This window comes from Pseudonaja textilis, chromosome 1 (genome assembly GCF_049901715.1).
Source record: "Pseudonaja textilis isolate UNSWEBS1 chromosome 1, rPseTex1.2, whole genome shotgun sequence".
Classification (NCBI taxonomy): domain Eukaryota; kingdom Metazoa; phylum Chordata; class Lepidosauria; order Squamata; family Elapidae; genus Pseudonaja; species Pseudonaja textilis.
In genome coordinates this window covers 247,334,188-247,353,531 of record NC_141990.1, presented here as the reverse complement: position 1 = coordinate 247,353,531, position 19,344 = coordinate 247,334,188, and the positions used below count along the sequence as shown (strand labels likewise).

The 19,344-nt window shown below is 35.6% G+C and overlaps 1 protein-coding gene across 3 annotated transcripts in view; it reads right to left on the bottom strand.

The window, feature by feature from the left end:
- Positions 1-2,317: 2,317 nt before the first annotated feature.
- MPPED2 (metallophosphoesterase domain containing 2) overlaps positions 2,318-19,344 on the bottom strand; it is a 154,604-nt gene continuing 137,577 nt past the window's right edge. For all 3 annotated transcript variants that reach the window (XM_026706120.2, XM_026706127.2, XM_026706136.2), the window contains exons 5-7: positions 16,224-16,339; positions 7,863-7,976; positions 2,318-3,955 (exon numbers count right to left, since the gene is read on the bottom strand). In XM_026706120.2, coding sequence (XP_026561905.1) covers positions 3,837-3,955; positions 7,863-7,976; positions 16,224-16,339 — 349 coding nt within the window. In that variant the 3' untranslated portion in view covers positions 2,318-3,836. The remainder of the gene's footprint in view (positions 3,956-7,862; positions 7,977-16,223; positions 16,340-19,344) is intronic.

Sequence of the window (19,344 nt, the reverse complement as noted above, 5' to 3'; positions counted from 1 at the left end):
AACAGATAATCCTTTCTGTTTCTAGATGCTTCAGCCAAATCCCTTTTGGCCGTAATGGTTATTTAAAATGCTCTGTGTATATAACATTCCAAAGATAAAAAACAATAAGAATGTTGTATTAGATCCAGCCATGACAACTGAATGTTAAACAGCAACAAGGTAACCCTAAAGGTACAGCTTCGTCTATTTTTAAAAGGCAGATACAGTAGGCTAGCAATAGACACTCTTGTATCCTCCAGGTGTTTTGGATTATAATCTCTACAACGCCTTACTCATACCATGCTTCAGCCAAAAGGAGTTGATCTAATAATTTAGAAAAAATCAGGTTGTCTATCCCTGGAATAACCAAATTATTATTATGGGACATGTAGAAAGTGGATCCGTTATTGGATTTATGGGCACCAATCAATGCACTTAATGGAGGAAAGGATTAATCCATCTTCTCTAGACAGAATGCAGAACTTAGACTATTTACCGATGAGGAAATTCATCCTCTAAGGCAGGGCTGTCAAACTTGCAGCCCACGGCCTGGATACGAAACGTGCTGGCCATCCCCATGCCCAATTTAGCGAAGAGGAAAAAAATCCTGATACGTCACATGATGCCGTCATGACAACATGAGTTTGACCCCTGCTCTAAGGTCACATGTATTGGTTTCAGCTGAAATCAATCTCCCTGAATTTCCTGACTTATAGGGAGGAATGAGCTGTCAGGTCATCAGCTGTCTATTTCCCTGTCTGTGCTTGAGATGTAGACTTAAGTACTATGCATGTCCAGTTTATCCTCTGATTTGTAATATTCTAACTTTTAGCAGAAATTTGGCAATATGATCAGTTTTCTGTAAAAACTAGAATGAATCTTGGATGTGAAACAGGAATTTAGCCTAGAACCACCATATTTTGGTGGAACTCACATAAAGCCTCCTCTTATTGAGAAGAACCCTACCTAGCCCCTAACTATTCTGGCAGCAATGGAAGCTCTTAAGAAGGTCATCTTCCATGTGAGGATATTGGTGGAAATCGGTCTGATGTACTCATACAGAATAATAGCCAGTGCCTTGAAGGCCAAGGTAAAATGCCATAAATAGAAGTATATAACTGGGGATATAAGATGTGAGCACATTTGCAAAACATGGTGTATTTAAGGGGATCCCAAACAGAAGTCTGTTTGTTTATTCTAAATCTTCTTATATCAATTGGAAATGGGAGGTTTAACCCTACGCTTCCTATCATAATCACACTTTATGAAAAGCAGATTCCATGAAAAGGGTATAACAATCCACGTGATACACTTACTTTTCCCAAGAGACTATTTACATTGTAGCACGGGGTCATAATCCTGGATCTATTGTAGTATATTGCAATATTATTTTTATGACCCTTGATTTCCATGAACAGATTGTGTATGTGAATCCTTTCCTCTGAAAATGTACGTAATGTTGATTTTACACTAGTCCTACTTAGCAAACTGTATGCAATTTTTTATGCTGGAGGTAGTTTGTCTAATAGAAATCCTTTTAATACAATTCATGAAACTTCCAGTAAGTAACAAGATCAGAAACCAAACTGAAAATATGTTCCAACCAAAATTAAGCTTTTAAAAGGATCTCAATAAAATCTTGCTAAGAATTTAGAAGAACTTATGACTATACAAAATATTTTTCATGTGGTCACTGTAGACAGGTATAAGAAGGATAACATTAAAATCAAAGGCAGCAAGTGAGTAACCGATTACCCATTCAAACTCATTCTATTCAAGTTATTTTCAGCAAGCAGTCATCTAATAAATTATCATTTATGGTTTGAGATAGATTATTTATTAATAAAACTTACTTAGATTTTAATAAATGACAAGCTGATACACCAAAAATCTGAGTATGGATCACTGTTGGGAAAAGGCTATTTTTTTCATTTTCCTTGCTACAATCTTAGATTCAACTGGTGTTTGTGATTCCCTAGTTTATGGATTTGATTACTGTAAACTTGAGACAAAAGATTCTATGCCAGGGCAAGAAATTGGAAAGTTAAAAACAGTCCTCTGATATATGCCCAATCTAATGATCCATTTAGTCTACCCAATGGGCTGCTTGGTGCACATTAATTATTATAATATGGGAGAGAGTGGAGGAGGAGGAGGTGGTTGGTTTTTTTTTTTTCCCCTTTTCAACAATGTATAATGATTCACTGAATACTGCATCCAAGTGCCCTGAGGAGTACTGAGCTGGGCATAGCATTATTTTGTAGAGTTGTGCTGAGTGCATCCATTAGAACAAGTCTTTAATTTTTCCAAACCATAAAAACATGCTCAAACAGTTAAATATTTAAAAATCTTGCAATTTTATTTGCATATAAAGGCCGCTAGATATATAATATCGCAATAAATTTAAAGAAACACCTGCTTTCCTAAATTCCATGAAGATAACATAAAACAGAAGAAAGCTCAATAGCATTTACAGTGATAGAACAGAAGTAACTATCTGCAACAATATTTTGTGCTAGCAAGATTGCATTTACACACAGTGCAAAATAAGAAAAAAAGAAATGGAAAGACAATTCAATAATATTTTAAATATAAAGGACAACAAAGCCTTATTTTAGTTAGGCTTGATTGTATTTATTTGATTCTATACATGCCTGAAACTGCACAAAGATTTTAAACTCAAGCTCTTGAAGGCCTTGAGTGATTGGAAAAAATGTATCACATCCTTCATAATTTAGATGTGCTATACAGCATAATTTTGGAGATGCTATGCTGGCAATATTATATGCCTTGCTTTGTTATAAAGCACAAAAAATATATATAAAAATCCGTATTTAAAAGCAGTCCACATTTACATGTTTTTACTGCATGGAACACCTGCTCATTGCAGTTTTCATTCCCATATTTTTTAAAACTAAAATAATTTAAGAAACTCACCCAAATTGGGACAATTTAGATAATCATATACAGGATGTTGCTATCTAACTGATCATTAAAGCAGGCAGACAAACTAAACCTAGAAAGCTATTTTCCCTCACTACTGCAATACCATTAATAAGCAGAATTTCATAGAACGCATATGTATCAATCAAAAAACTGATCCCTGATCTAGCAATCAGCTGTGGACAGAGGAGCTCTGATGGGTAAAAATTCTTCCAGATCAAGAATTCTTTTCAAGAAAGAAAGATGATTCACTGAAATGAATAGAAAATCCACATCCAGTTTAATAACTCCATGACCACAGCCTTGCACAGATGTAAGCATATCTAGAACTATCAATTCCAGAAGTTTTCAACATACTTCATTGAATATTGAATTGTGATGTGCATTTGCACACAGGGACATATTCCAACCTTTGATTCATGGAACATATACATGCTTATAAAAATGTGGAAAGAATGGCATTTTATCATTGGAGATCCCCCCCAGAAAACAATAAAAGTTGTGCAAATTTGGATCTGGGTGTTTTTTTTTAAACAACGCCTTTTATAATCTTATTTAATAATATTAAAATAAGGTGTCTCACTCATTAAAAGAAAGCTTGGCTGTCCTTTTGAGAACACTAACAATTTACAATGGCAAGTTAATTAAGAGAACAAAAAACTTCATTTTACAAATTCACAAAGTTTTATCAATTTTCAAATGGATGCTGCATTTCCAAAAGGAAAGAGAGAGAGAGAGAGAGAGGGAGAGGGAGAGAGAGAGAGGAAAAAGCACAACCCCTATCTTTTTTTCTCTGTAACAACAATTTACAAAAAAGCCCTACATTATTTGTAAAGAAACATGTTAAGAGAATGAATGTTTTGTAATTAGAAAAATGGCAGTTTATAGACCTTCCCCAGTGGAGTAGTGGTCTTTCATGATCCTTGTGGCGTTGGCAGGTCAAATATAATTGGTGGGTTGGTTGGCTGAAAGCTGACTGTACACGTTGAGGCATTAATATATGTTGTGTAACCATCTGTCATAATACCATAACCTGTAGAGAAAATGTGTCACATTTATTGTGATGCAAACAAACATTGACCTAGTATAATGCCTCATTGACAAAAAGGAGGAGGAATATTTTCTAAGCACACTTTGGAAACTGCATTCAGATAAACCTTTAAATGTATTTCCAGTAATCTAAAATCACCCATATAACTCTTTCCCTGGGTTTTTAAGCAATAAAATTTTGCTTTAATATGAATTTTTAAAAGTTAAGGTGTCTTTGTTTTACATTATAGGAATTATTTCTAAACTTGATTTTAAGTTCATGATATGTAAAGTAGAACCATGATGTAAAACAGTGCTTAATTTAATTGGTGTTAACACTTCTTTCATTATATTGGCAATTTAGTGACCTGATATATCATGAAGTCACTTCAGAGAACTTGTCAAAAACTTCCCATTGCCTCCCAAACATTTTTTAAATTCAAATTTCATCCAGATTGTCCACAAGTCCATTAGACTCTTGTCTGTGTATTTCATCAACATTTCTTTTTTTGGGGGTAGTACTATTTAAAGCAGAGGTTCCCAACCCGTGGTTTGTGGCCCACTGCTGGTCCGTGGCCTATTCACAACTGGCTGTGTGAGTGGTGGGAGAGGTGTGCACAACCCCACTCATGTGAGAGATGGGTGCCGATACTCACAGCCGCAGTCATGCAAAGGCTCACAGCCCCAACTTTACAATGAAGTGGGAAAGGTTGGTGAATGCTAATTTAAATACAATGAACACAGAACATAAATATGTTCCCCTTTGTTCAACAACCTTTTCCATTGCAGGTGCTAAATATACATGGCATAAGATTCTATCAATAAATTGGTGGGAAAATGGCAAAAAAAAAGGACAATCAAAGCAGAGGACTACTTTTCTAAGATGTAGAACGTGGTGCTGTGATGTCGCCTTTTGCTTTATTGCTGATTACAAAGACTAAAGGGCACCAGCGTGTGGGCTGGTATAATTTTCTACTTATTCTGAAATTTGTCAACAAGGCAGGACAATGCTGAATGATGTTGAAACTCTTCCCAGCATGCTCCTTTTTACTCTCTTCAGGGTTGGATCTTTCTTCAGGCTCACAAAAGAAGCTTAAAAGCTCTGATTCAATTTTCCATGATCAAACCATTCTCTTCATCTTCAGAAGATAGAAAGAACTTAAAAGCTCCCACAATGCCATCCTCGGCATTAGAAGACTCTCTAGTAACTTAGACATTACATTATATGTGTGTCTTGTGTGTGTGTCTCTGTGTGGCAAAAAAGCACATAAGAGCAGGGCTACGCTTCTCCAGTGCTGGTGATACTGTCAGGATATTGGATCTATAAAGAGGGTGACCTCTTTTCAATATGCTGTCCCAGGACTCGGTGCAACGTACTTTCAAGTTTTCTGTTTTTAAATATATGACGTTATGTTAATTGTCCAGAATTGCATGGTGAATGAGAGTTCATACCAACTTAAACAAATAGATAAGAGAGAGAAAGATATTTGTAATTTTACTCATCAAAAGCCAGATTAGTGAGTTTAGTGCCACCTAAAAGTTTAAATGTTAGAAGAACCAGTGAAACTGTAGGAAATACTGTTTTATATTACTCATTCTATATATTCAGTGCAAATCTTTGCAATTAATAATTGAGGCACTGAGGGCTAAATCTATGCTTCTGAGAACAATTATTTCACAATTGCTGTATGAGCAATCTCCCTCTCTCTTGCTCAAAAAAATCCTTTTGAGTTGTTTTTAAAATAGATCCTCTATGACATCTGTGGTCTATGTGATCTGTGATTTTGTTACTTGATGAATAATGAAAAGCTGAAATCCTCAACAGTACTCAAGTGCTTGTTCTAAATAATGTACGGGATACATGAACATTTATAGGTTAAACTATGAACTGAATTAAATGGAATATAATTTTGATTCTGATTCAAAGAGATGTACTGAATATATATGGATATACATGTGTGGTCTTAAAAAATAAGGTATAATAGGGCATTTGATGTTTAAGTTGTAATAATAATATAACAACAACAACATAGTAATAATAGTATTTTGATGAGAAGTTTCATTATGTTGGAGGAGATCTACTCATATAAGTAGAAACTTGATATCATCTCAATGCTCTTGAATACTGATTAAATCTCTTTTATAGTTAAAGTGTACGTTACCAGCCTAGTCATAAACTTAAATTGTATAATGCTGAGCCTCACAGTAGCTTTCCATAATGATCTCTCCATCAGCTAATTCTATTATTAGTGGAAGTTTGATTACTTTCAATGTGGAAGAGAGCTACAAAAGCTGCAGGCAGTTTCCATGCTCTAATAAAATATTTGTTTCTTTGGTCATTTACTTAGCATTAATACCTAAGCATCAGTATTTACACAAAATTATACAGTTTACCTTATTTTTATTTTTTACATGGATGCTGCTGTGTTTAAGGGCTAGTCAGTATTTCTCATTACAAAAACCTATTTGAAAGGCTTTATGTAACACTGGTATAAAAATCTAGTAGCTTTAAAATAATGCAAACTAGGGGGAGGGGAAGCAACAGTACCAATCAACTGGACATCTTGTGTTTTATAAAGTTCTCCAGAGCTGCATGCTTACAGAGAGCTTAATTAAAGACCGTAAAAAATTTCCACAAAACAAGGGTACAAAATATAAAGCATTAAAATATATATATGTTTTAGCTCTGGGTCACAACATTGCTCTCTCTCTGCTCTCTAAGGCAGCATTTGCAGTATTTGTCTCACTGGGATATAAACACGACTAAAGTTCATTAAATATTTAAAACTCTTGCTTAGGTTATTTGAAGGGATTTTTCATTACCCCATAACCAGATTTGTGTGCTAGAAATGTCCCTGCTTTTAATTTAACATTAAAGCAGGATATTTTGAAAAGCTTATCTAAAAAATACACATGCTATTTAAAAACATCTGAAATTTAAACCAGATTATAACTCCACACACATCCACACCCACTTCACTTGTTATTTCTTCATCTGCTCTGCTATTTGGGCTTATGTTGTTCACATCTTGAACTTTCTATAAAAAACATATGCAGAATGAAACCACTTGCTGCAAATGTAAATGATCTCTTTTATCCGAATAGCTTTAAATGATTTAAAGATGTTACTCATATTTGGAAATTGTACAAGATTCCTAGGGAAGCTTCAATGCCCAGAACAACATGGACAAAAGCCATAAAGTGGGCATTGTACAGATAGTCCTTGACTTATGACCACAATTGAGCCTAAAATTTATGTTGTCAAGTAAATTTGTTAAATGAGTTTTGCCCCATTTTATGACCTTTCTTGCCTCAGTTGTTAAGTGAATCACTGCAATTGATAAGTTAGTAACTCAATTGTTAAGTGAATCTGGCTTCCTCACTGACTTTGCTTGTCAGAAGGTCACAAAAGGTGGATCACCTGACTTTGGCAATGGTCATAAATATGAACCATTTGCCAAACATCTAAACTTTGATCATGTGACCAAAGGGACACTGCAACAGTTGTTAAGTATAAAAAAAATGATCATAGGTCACTATTTTGAGTGCCATTGTAACTTTGAATGGTCACTAAATGAACTGTTGTAAGTTGAGGGCCACCTGTATTTGTCTACTACATGTAGCATTTATCAGGATGGTAAATCACTTGGTAGAATCAAGTCTGTGCTTTCCTATTATTGACTCAAATGGCACCAGGCCACTTCCTGTGACACACAGTTCTCCTTACCTCCCATTGTTTCATCTTCAGCTATAATATTGGTTTAAATGTCAAATTTTCTATCTCATACATAATCATTTTTTTAAAAAAATAACTTCATTCTACTTGAAACCCCTTTTGTGACATAAAGTACAAAAAAGAATGACTCTAATATTTTCTCATCAAAAGGCATCTTATTTCATGGATTGCTTACCTTCATGGATACCTCCAAAGACATGGAGTTTGGGTCTTACTCGCCTTTGTACAGTGTTTAGCAACTCCACACAGCCAACCCTCTGCAGCTCCTTTGGAACCCAGTCTCGAAATCCTAAAAGTATGATAAAATTGATTGCCTTACTTTTCTTTATGTAGATAAAATTTAATACAGACTTTCAGGAAGCAATAACTGACAGAGGGTTTACGACACTATCTATAATTCTATCACCATTATAATATACAGTGGCTTTTAAGAAACTTTGCATTGACACAATGATTCTTTTAAAATTATGGGCAGTATTCTTTTTGAATTCTACCTCTGCTTTCCCAAATAATATATTTTGCTACACAATTTAATTAAGCATTATAAATTGCACAGATTCATCTACATAACACTAGGCTGCTAAATAAAATAAAAATTCTTGGTAGTGGTGCACCTTGTCAAATTTCCTTTGCTTTTTCTTTAATGGTGTTTGATCAGATAATGATGGCTTCGAGTTACATTCTCTAAGCACTTGATATGTCACCTATTAAGGTAAAGGTTCCCTTCACACATATGTACTAGTCGTTTCTGGCTCTAGGGGGGGCATGCTCATCTCCATTACAAAGCCGAAGAGCCAGTGCTGTCCAAAGACCTGTCCGTGGTCATGTGGCTCACATGACCAAACGTCGAAGGCACACAATTACATACATACAAAGCAACTCAGTGCAAAATTCACTTATGAGTGGGCTCATGTGAACTGGCCCTATGTCTTGAAATCTAATGGGCCTTTAGAACAATGTGCATACACAGAACATTCCCTGATATATGAATATCTTAGGCAAAACTATGTAATATGTTTTGTAAAACTTATACTGGCCTTTCTTATTTTTGGTATCCTCCATGCTTCATGGGCAACTGACCTCCCCCCAAAATGATTGTGAATGGTGGATCCAATATGTCTGATGTGTCGTGCTATGTAAAGGAGGGCATGTTAGCCCAATCAAAGCACCCCTTCTTAAAAGTTAGTTCCCTAGAAGATTTCACACTGATGCTTTTCCAGATTGCCTCGGCATCATTCTGTGCATGCAAGCACAGTGATTGAATTTTTCCAGCAAACCCAATGAAAGTGTTGCCCATGCTTGTATGTACAGACAATCTGGAAAAACTGTCCCAACAATAGTGGTGAATATTCCAGAGGATGCAGCCAAATCAGTTTTTCAAGAACAATTGCTTGGCTTGAGCCATTGTATTTCAAAAAGTCTCGCTTACATTGCCCTATTAAAGAGTGGCAGATTGTGAGATGGCTACTTTCTTACAGTGGCCCTTTTATGACAAATCTAGGAGGAAGCACCATTATGTGATTTTGTATTATGGAAATGCAGTGGGTTTCCCAGCTGAAGTGAATCAAGTACTTTTGCATATGGTCACTCACACACTGATAGAAACTACAAAATCAGAATAATAATTATTATTTCCCTATGGCAAAGTGGTAGGAAATCTAGTTTTATCAAATCATTCCCTGAAAAATATGTAATTAAGGAAATCAAACAAATATAAAACCAGATGACTGTGTTGTGTCCAAAGATATCAACACTAACATCCACACAAAAAACTTTTTTTAGAAGAAACACAGCAGATAAAGAAAAATGGTTAACATATCAGGGTCAGTAAATACAAGACAAGGGAGAATTGTCTTGTCAAAGATGAGAGAAGTAGGAGAAGGACTCTATTTGCAAAGGTTTTCTTATAATCAGCTAAGATTATTGGAATCAAGAAGAGGAAAACTGAATTTGAACTAAAACAATGTATAAATGATGGTCATATAATAGTTAAATAAGTATAAATTGTTATTAAGATTTGAGGATAAACAGCTAAAAGACCATATGATGAAATGGACTACAAATGTTGATTATAAGAATTGTTTCTATTGTGTTTGTGGATAATGGACAGAAAATAATATGGAGCAACTAATATAGTATATAGTAATGTAGCAAGATTATAATGAACTACACACAGTGCAATAGTGGATTATAAAATTGATTGAGCTTGTGACAAAGTTGACCATTTTGGTCTGGGGGAAAAATTTTTTTTTTTTAAAAAAAAGACCGAAAACCTTATATGGCCTTTTTGTTGAAAGAAGAAAAGACTTTAATGATGATTTATGGACTTGGAGATTAAATGGGATCAAAAAGTAAAGGGGAAGAAGATGATGTCTTGATTACAGAGTCCTATGTGCTTTCTAAGGTTGATTGTTAGCTTGAAAGATGTTTCATTACCCAACTAGGTAACATAATCAATGCAGTGAGTGGTATGGAGTTTATTCCCTATTTACTTATCTTTAGCTTGCCCTGTCAGTTTTAGTGGGTTTTGCCTTGGTAGTTCCTAACTTAGGCTAATGTTTTCTGCTTGATTGTTTGACTGATGCTAATCTTGGGGTTGGCTGCTGGAAAAGACCTGTTCAGGTCTTTCCTTCTTAACTTTTGTATTGCTTCTTAAATGGTTTGTAAATATGTTTTATTTTTATGTGCCTACTAATGGTTGATTTCTCTGAATGCCAAGCTTTCAAGAATTCCCTAACATTCTTTCAAGAAATGCCTAACATTTTTGGAGTTAGCTTGTTCTAGAATGCTCACAGTTTTCATGATTAATATTAGGTCTGTGAGATAGTCCGGTCAAGAAAATCAGGAGTGCTATCTCTATCTTTATTGTATGATTACATTATCAAAATCTTGCAGGACTTGAAAAAAAGTATTTCTCCCATCCTTTCCTTTTACTTTCCATAAAATTAGGGAGATTCCCTTCTAAGAGTTCCTTTCCCATGTCATCCCACCTTCTGTGGATGAGACATATTTTACATGCTGGTTGTTCCATCTGCATCTTTCCCTGTTGTTTCCTAAGGTCATTTCCTCTACCATTATACCATCAATTTCAAAATGTGGGCATTAATATTTAATTCCCTAAATTAAACTGTGGTTAAAGTATGTAAAAGATTGTCTTCTCCCATATATACCAATGCAGATTTGGCAATTTTCACAGGCCTTTTTCTGAGTGTTCCTACCAAATGAGATGTAATAATTTGCTAAGGAAACCTGTTCAAAAGTGATAGGAGCTGTGGAGTATATGCTTTAGTGCTTTTATGTTGTGACCATTATTGTTTTTAATATTCCTCTTGTATTTTAACATTGTACAGTTTAATTATCTTTCTATACTCTACTCAAGGGACTCTGATAAGGGTATAGTACAAAATGTGGTAAACAAGTAGGTGCAGTATATATCAGGCTTGGTAGGACTGCATAACACAATAGCCATTATAATTTTGTGATATGTTTACACAGAGCTCTGTCATCATTTTGGGTATCTCATGTTTTACAGCATTATAGCTGATATTGCTAATACCATTCTGTACATACCCTGCATGAAGAGGTTATTGTAAACTGTAGAGTGGATGTACTTAACTGCCTTTTAGACTTCTCTAAAGAAAAGAATGCTGAAAAAGCCTGCTATCTTATTTTACATTAATTCTTCTCCATTATTTTCTCTCTGTTATATTGGTGCAAATATGTGCACACTTTTAAATATATTCTTTTCAATCTGCAGATGTTATACAGATTTTGCAATGCAAAATCTTATTGCACCACCAATATTTACTGTCATATGGAAAGAGCGGTTGAGAAAGATGGCAATGAAAGAGACACAGCCAGCTGGATTTATAAAAAAATAGGCTGCAGTTTTAATGGTTAGCAGGGCTCACACAGAGCACAAATCTGTTTTATACACCCCACTCTTTCTGCACCAGGAAGTCAGTGCACAGGTCAGTTGCTGTTTACTTTTATGCTATAGGAAAGGACTCTTTATGTTATGACAACATAAAGGTAAGTCACTGGTTAGGAATTTCTGTCTTTAGCAGGGAAAACCAAAGAAGGATACTGTATTATTAGATATACAAAGATCTATTGGTAGAACTCTGGATGACTTGCAATTGATTGCTTATTTAAATACAGCAAATAAAACTGCAAATTCTCAGTTTCACTTTCTACTTTACTGTTTCTCATCTGATACATATTGCAATTAATTATGTGCATAAAGGCTGGACAAACACTTCATACTGAAATGTTCAAAGTATAGAATTTCATGTGTTCTGCTCTGAATGTGAAATAGGCTGTTTTGGGCACTATGAATTCTTTTGCAGCTTAGAAGCTGTATTTAAAACCACAGGACTTCCTTCAGAGACCCAAAACATAAGACAGACAATCATACCACACACCAGAAGAACACCAAAGTAGAACCAACTCAAAGCAGAAGACAGAGCAGCCCCCCAAAAACGAAAGAAAGACCAAACCAAGCTTCCAGCAGACAAAGGACAAACCAAAGTTATCACGGACAGAATACAATATACACAATATATACAAAAAGCCAAAGAATTACTGGAAGACAAAGAAACCTACATCTGAATACATACTGAACCAATTCAGAAACTGCACAATACAATCAAGATAACCTCAATAATCTAACCATGAAAGGTCAAATAACTAAAGAAGGATGGGGGAAAATGATAATCAGTGAACCTATCCTGCCATGCTTCGATGGTTATCCCAAAATACACATCAAAAACATCTCAGTAACAATCAACAGACTACTACAATTGCATGGCACTACCATAGTATGCAAACCAACTAAAGTTCTCCAAAAGATTTTAAGTAAGCCAAAAGACCCAGTAGCCCAAGGAAAAAAACAGGGATCTGTATATTGTAGACTGGAATAGTCACTATGTAAGAAAGGTAGGCAGAAGACTAACAGAATGCCTCTATGAATACTTACTAGCAATAAGAACACATAATGAAAACTCCTTAATCTTACAATATATGGACAAACTCAACTGAAAACATCCTAGACCAACCTAAACCTAGGGAATTCCTAGAAGCTTGGCATTGAGAGAAATTAGCCTTCAATAGACACAGAGAAATAAAGCATATTTATGTACCATTCAACAGAAACAATAAAAAAGCTAAGAAGGAAACAAAAGGAACGGAACATATATTCAACCACCACCTAGATAAGCAGAGATTAATACCAGGCAAACAATCAATCAGAAAATCATATCCTAATTAAGGAACTACCAAAAAGAAAACCACACTTCTAACAATACTGATAGGGAAGGCTACAGTATATAAACAGAGAACAAATCCCACACTTACTCACACTGATGATAATACCTAATCAGATAAAAAAACATCTTCAAGGAAACAACTAAGCTCAGAGCACCAAGGACTCCACAGTTCAACCCTGAGCTACAGATATTCTCTTCTAAGATGTCAATTACTTGATAGAAGGAAAAGCAGAATTCATAATTCTTTTTGTTATTTCATTTTTTTCTCTATTATTTTTCTTATTCTTTTAATTTTGTATACTTTGATTGTACTGAAAATGTTTATTAAAAAGACAATAACTATAATTTCCAGAAGAACAAGCTCTTCCAATACTTTTTAGTTTTGAAACTGTAGAAGTAAAATTGTAATACAGGAAAATATTAAAAGGCTCTAAGGAAAGTCGTAATTGACTACTATTAAAAAGAAAGCCATTAAGGTCTATAGGTAATGAAAAAAGTCAATAAATCTGACATCAATTATAGCAAAGGTTTGAGATCTAATATTCTGCATTTATAAAGATTAAAGGGATAAGAAAGATCTAAGAGAAGGAAGAGCTAAATCAAATATGAATGGTGGCTGCATATTCCACCTTAATATTATTTAATCAACTTCAGAGGTCTTTTTGCCTGGGTCAAATTTGGTTAATTCTACATTACAGCACAATGAACCTTTCAGTTGGTTCCTATGGTTATGTCTTACCTAAACAATCTAACCCATGTGTACATTTTTACAAATTTTGGCATAATACTTACAAACACAAATTATAATCTAGTTTGCTAAGAACTGCATAACTAGTCTAATTTGCTTGTTTGTTAAATTTATACGCTGGGTTTTCTTCTGGAGCTCAAGGTCCTGTATACAGCATTTCCTCCTCACATTTTTCCATACAGCTACTCTGTGAGATAGTTTGAAAAAGAGGGGCTAGCTGAAATTTCCCTTTTTAAAAAACTCTGTAGTAATTACATCCACAATGGAGTAGAAGTACCCTGATGGCTTGCAAGTGATAACGATGTTATCTATTCAATCATGTCTCACTCTTGGCAATTCTATGAGCCAGGTCTCTGCACATCTTCTGATCTTGCACTGCTTTTTTGAGTTTTTCTATGCTCTGGCTGGTGTCAACTTTGATGGTGTCCAGCTATCATGTTCTTTGTCAGTCTGGTTTTCCTTTTACCGCTTTCTCAGTGAATTCCCCTCCATGACATGGTCAAAATAAGTAAGGCAGAGTTTCATGATTTTGCCTTCTAGTGACATGTCTGTTGTTATGAGCTCTAGTACTTGCTTGTTAGTCACCTATGCTACCCAAGGAATACATAGGAGTCTTCTCCAGCACCACAGCTCAAACAAGTTGATTTTCTTCCTACCTTGCTTTTTAAGATCCAACTTTCACAGTCATACATTTGGTTGCCAGGCTGATGTTCTTGCTTTTTTTTCATACTCACTTCATGTTCATAATTGCTGCGTGACGCAGTGAAACCCAATGTTTTATTTCTGGGCTGCATTCACAGTTTTGAGTGTTCTGCAATCCTAGGAAACTTTTCCATTCATTCAATCTCTTCACTATCAATTTCTATTTTGATGTTTCCATTCCTTACAGTAGTCATAAGCTTGGTCTTTTTCAAAAACATTCTAACCTTTTTTTAAATCAGATGTTCCAGGTCTTCTTTGGTTTCTGAGAGTGGAGTTGTAACATCAGTGTATTTACCTTGATTTTTTATTTTCAAGATATAGTTTCCTCATGATCATTTCAGCATGAAGGCTGAATAAGAAGGGGGGGGGGGAATCCTACCTTGTTGCATGCCTTTCTCTATCTCAAACCAATCAGTGTCTCCATATAGTGTTTGCACAGTGGTTTTCTAATTTGTGTACAGTGATGGTACCAACTTGAAGATGTAGTTGTACCCCAAGGTCTTGTAGGGTTATCCATAGCTTCTCATGATCAACAGTATTGAAGGCTTTCTTGTAATCAGTGAAGCATATGTAATCTTTTGATTTCTACAATGTTTTCCCCATGATCTAGTGCAGATTTACAATATGGTCAAAGGTGCCACAACCCCTTCAGAAGCTGGCTTGGATAGCTGGTAATTCCCTTTAAGCAGAATCTTGCTGATGTGAGGGATAAGAGCGATTGTGCAATAATTGAAGCAATCTTTAGAGTCACCCTTTTCGACAGTTGATTGAATGAGCACTTGAAGGCAGAGGAAAGCAAACAACCCAAATAGGGAGGGTGGGCAGTGACTGCCTGTCACTGGGTTTGGTGATGGGTTCCAAGAGGAGGAAAAGTAGCAGAGTTAATGGAATAATATTTTGGGGGGAGAAGGGACGGAAAGCCGCTGATGATAGACCTGCCATTCATACATTGCAGCTTTTGCCTAGAAACTACTTTTCTCTCATGTTGATGTCCTAAATGGTCATAGAAGTAAAGCTGACAGTTTGGCTTCTTCCAACAGAGTAGTTCTTCTCTATTACAATTGGACAATTGCCCTGGAAATTTTTCTATAGCTGACCTCAGCCTTTTGATGCTGGCTTTTAAATGAGGATGCCAGAGCAAAGCAATTTCCATACTGCTATAATGTATAAACAGTGCCAAAGGAAGGGTGAAGCAGTGCGATCTCTGGAATGCCTGGACTATATGGATTTTAAGGTGCTCCCTATTATCACTACCATCGCTTCACAGATCCTATTTTGGACAAGAATTCAAAACCTCATTAAAAAGTGTGGTTTTTCAGGAAAAGTTATTTTCTATATCACTGCAAGAGCCATGGTGGCACCGTGGTTAGAATACAGAATTGCAGGGTAACTCCACTCACTTCCAGGAGTTCAATTCTGACTGGCTCAAGGTTGACTTACTCTTCCATCCTTCCAAGATTGGTACAATGAGGAGCCAGATTGTTGGGGACAATATGCTGACTCTGTAAACCACTTAGAGGGGGATGTAAAGCACTATGGAGGGGTGTATAAGTTTAAGTGCGATTACTATTTAAAGTGGAGATTTAATTTCCTTCCAGAATGTTGCTGCAAATCAGCAAAAGGAATTGATGCATGAATCAGGTTTTACTTTGGAGAATTCAGCTGGTGATACCACTGCATATAGTAGAATTGAAAAGTCATCTATTATCTCCCATTTGCCCTTGAATCAATCAATCGCTATCAATCTATCTGAATGCCCTTAACGTCTGGGCTAAAGCATACACACTGAGAGCGATCTTAGTTTAATTGTGATACTCACCAAGAGGAGGCCCATGGGTCATTAATATATCTATGCCTTCAGGAATAAGGTTCCACTTGTCCAACAAAGATTGACCTCTGGGTAGATTAAAACCCCATCCATTAAACCATGGTGTCCTATGAAGGAAAGAAAATAAATTTGTGCTACTATGGAAGAAGGATTTATTTCTTTTTCACAATTATACAACAAGGTACATTTTCTCTTGCTAGCCCTCATTCAGAACGAAAAATAAAGAATAGAAGAAAACCTCTGATACTGAAGTAGTTCTAAACCATAATCATATTAATCCAGCATGACTGCCAATCTCTAAGTAAGGAAAGGATGGATGTTAAACATTCTTTTTATCAGATAGGTGTTTCTTAAAAACATAAAAAGCATAATACAGTAATTCCAACAATAAAAATTGTAATTACTTTTTCCATACGGCACTGATACATAAATTATTCTTATAGTAATTGAAAGTCTATCTTAAATTTATATTTGGCATTTGAGTTTTGATTTGGTATTGTAATGGTAGGCAATAGAATTTTGACAAATCAATGCAGAATCTCCATCGCTCTTGCTATAAATGTTTCTGGGTGCCAAAAACAGGAAGTCTCTTTAATTGCAACTTCTTATCCCAGGGCAATAGATCAAATAATTTAAACTCTTGATATTATCAACCTGCTTTACATCTAACCTTCTAGTATAACAAATCGATCTGCCAAGGCACCATTACATTTAATAATTCTGTCAGTCACTTTAGGTAAGCAGATCTCTGAATGGGCTGGGGGAAAAAAAATCAGGTAACTCAGTGTCCTTTTACCATCCTGTTTAATTCATGCTAATTGCAAAAGAAAGGTGGTCATCTCTATCAGTATGGGAGACAATTCAGTCTGGATGGTAAAGAAGAGAGAGATGATCTCTTCCGTGAATGCACTTAATAGAAAGAATTCCTTGAAACAGCTTGGCAAGCAGTCAAAATGGAAATACAGCACTGAAATTCAGATAACTGAGCTCGTTTGCAGATTAATGCATTTTGTAAGTATATTTGCAAGAGTGTACTAGAAGCTTCATTTTCCACTTCCTTGCATTTCTTTATTTTTGCACTGACACAGGACCTGTAATTTACATATAGATTTGACACTATAGTTGAAGATTTCTTCAACTGCATTGGCACAAATTAAGTAGTTGGACTGCTCAATTCACTTTAATAATTCTAAAAGTTCAAACTGCAGATTGGTGGCTTATCTTTTCATTTGTCAAATCCCTTTGTATCAACATAAATGCAAAACAAGAACAGTAGCATTTGTTGCCTCTAATCAAGATATTTTATTTTTACCGCAAACATTACTAGGGTTTTTAGTAAAGACCTGTAGTACTAAAGCTAATTTATTCAGTTTCAGAATTGTGTATAGGCATCCTAAATCATGTTTTGGAAAAAGGCAACTGTGAATCTTATGATTGCCAAAAATCCTACATGGACATAGCTGTGAAATCATCAGGAGTTGAGCTCAACTGAAAGAACATTGCTTTTTCTAGCAGCTATTAAATATTTGCTTTATTGCCCAGCTCATGAATAGTGTCTTATCTCTAGCTCTAATCTGATAACAACACTGCAAAACCTCTTATTATGGTAAGATGTGCTAAATATTATGGACAAAACATTTTGTTCATGATCTGATGTCAAACCACAGCTGAAGATAATGTTAAACACAGAAAATAGTTATCTGTAGAGAGGGCTAGACAGATCACCACCAGATGGATTTGCAACTGGCTGACAAAACCATAGTCAACAAGCACTTCTTAATGGTACTACATCTACATGGAGGGAAGTATAAGCAGTGGAGTAACACAAGGTTCCATCTTAGGCCAAGTACTCTTCAAATATCTTCATACATGACTTAGATGAGCAAATAGATGGAAACTCATCAAATTTGCAGATGACACTAAACTAGTAGGAATAGCCAACACCCCAGAAGACAAGTTCTGGATCCAAAAAGATCTTGACAGACTTGAAAAATGGGCCCTATCTAACAAAATGAAATTTAATGTGGAGAAAAGCACTGTTTTATACTTATGGAGGAAAAACCATAGATGCAAGTAGAGATTAGGCGAAACCTGCCTCAAGAACAGTAACTGTGAGATAAATTCTGGAGTCCTAGTGGATGGTCAATTAAATGTGAGCTAGCAGTGTGCAGCAGCAGCTAAAAAAAGGCTAATAAAATTCTTGGTTGTATAAACAGAGACACAGATTCAAAATCACATGACATATTAATACCATTTTATAAATCCTTAGTCAGACCACACATGGAATACAGTATCCAGTTTTGGTCGCCACATTACAAAAAAAAAATGAAACTGGAAAAAATGCAGACAAGAACAACTAAGATGGTTAAAGGGCCGGAGACAAAAACATATGAAGAACGGTTGCAGGAATCAGGTATAGCTAGTCTAGAGAAAAGAAGGGCTAAGGGTCACATGATGGCTACCACAAAGAAGATGGGGCCAACTTATTTTCCAAAGCACCAGAAGGCAAAGCAAGAAACAATGGATGGAAACTAATCAAGGAGAGAAACAACCTGAAATTGGAGAAACTTCCTAACAATGAGGACAATTAACTAGTGGAACAGCTTGCCTTCAGATGTTGTGGATATTTCATCACTGGAGGTTTTTAAGAAGAGACTAGACAGTCACTTATTTGAAACTGTATAGGGTCTTCTTTTGACCAGGGGGTTGGGATTAGAAAACCTCCACATAACCTTCCAGCTCTATTCTGATGATTGATCATAGACCAGATGGGTCAGTGGTATATGCAAGGCTGTGATATTGGAAATAGTAGTTGACTGGAGGGGGAGAATGAATGAAACGGGAAGTACACCTCTGCGGACAATAGTGCAAACAGACTATTATTAGAAAAGGATGCAGAATTGGTAACATGCATTAGTGTTTTGATATTGTTCTGCAAAATTACTCCAGGATTCAACTAAACAACTTTTAAAGTTTTGTTTCTGCCAAACTGCAGCCTAATCTGAAATGGTTTGGAAAATCACCCAAATGAATGGATGTTTTAGATTTTTTTTTTTTTTAAAGCCTATTTTCTGTTTGTGCATCCCTGCTGAGTCTACATAATAAAGCATCT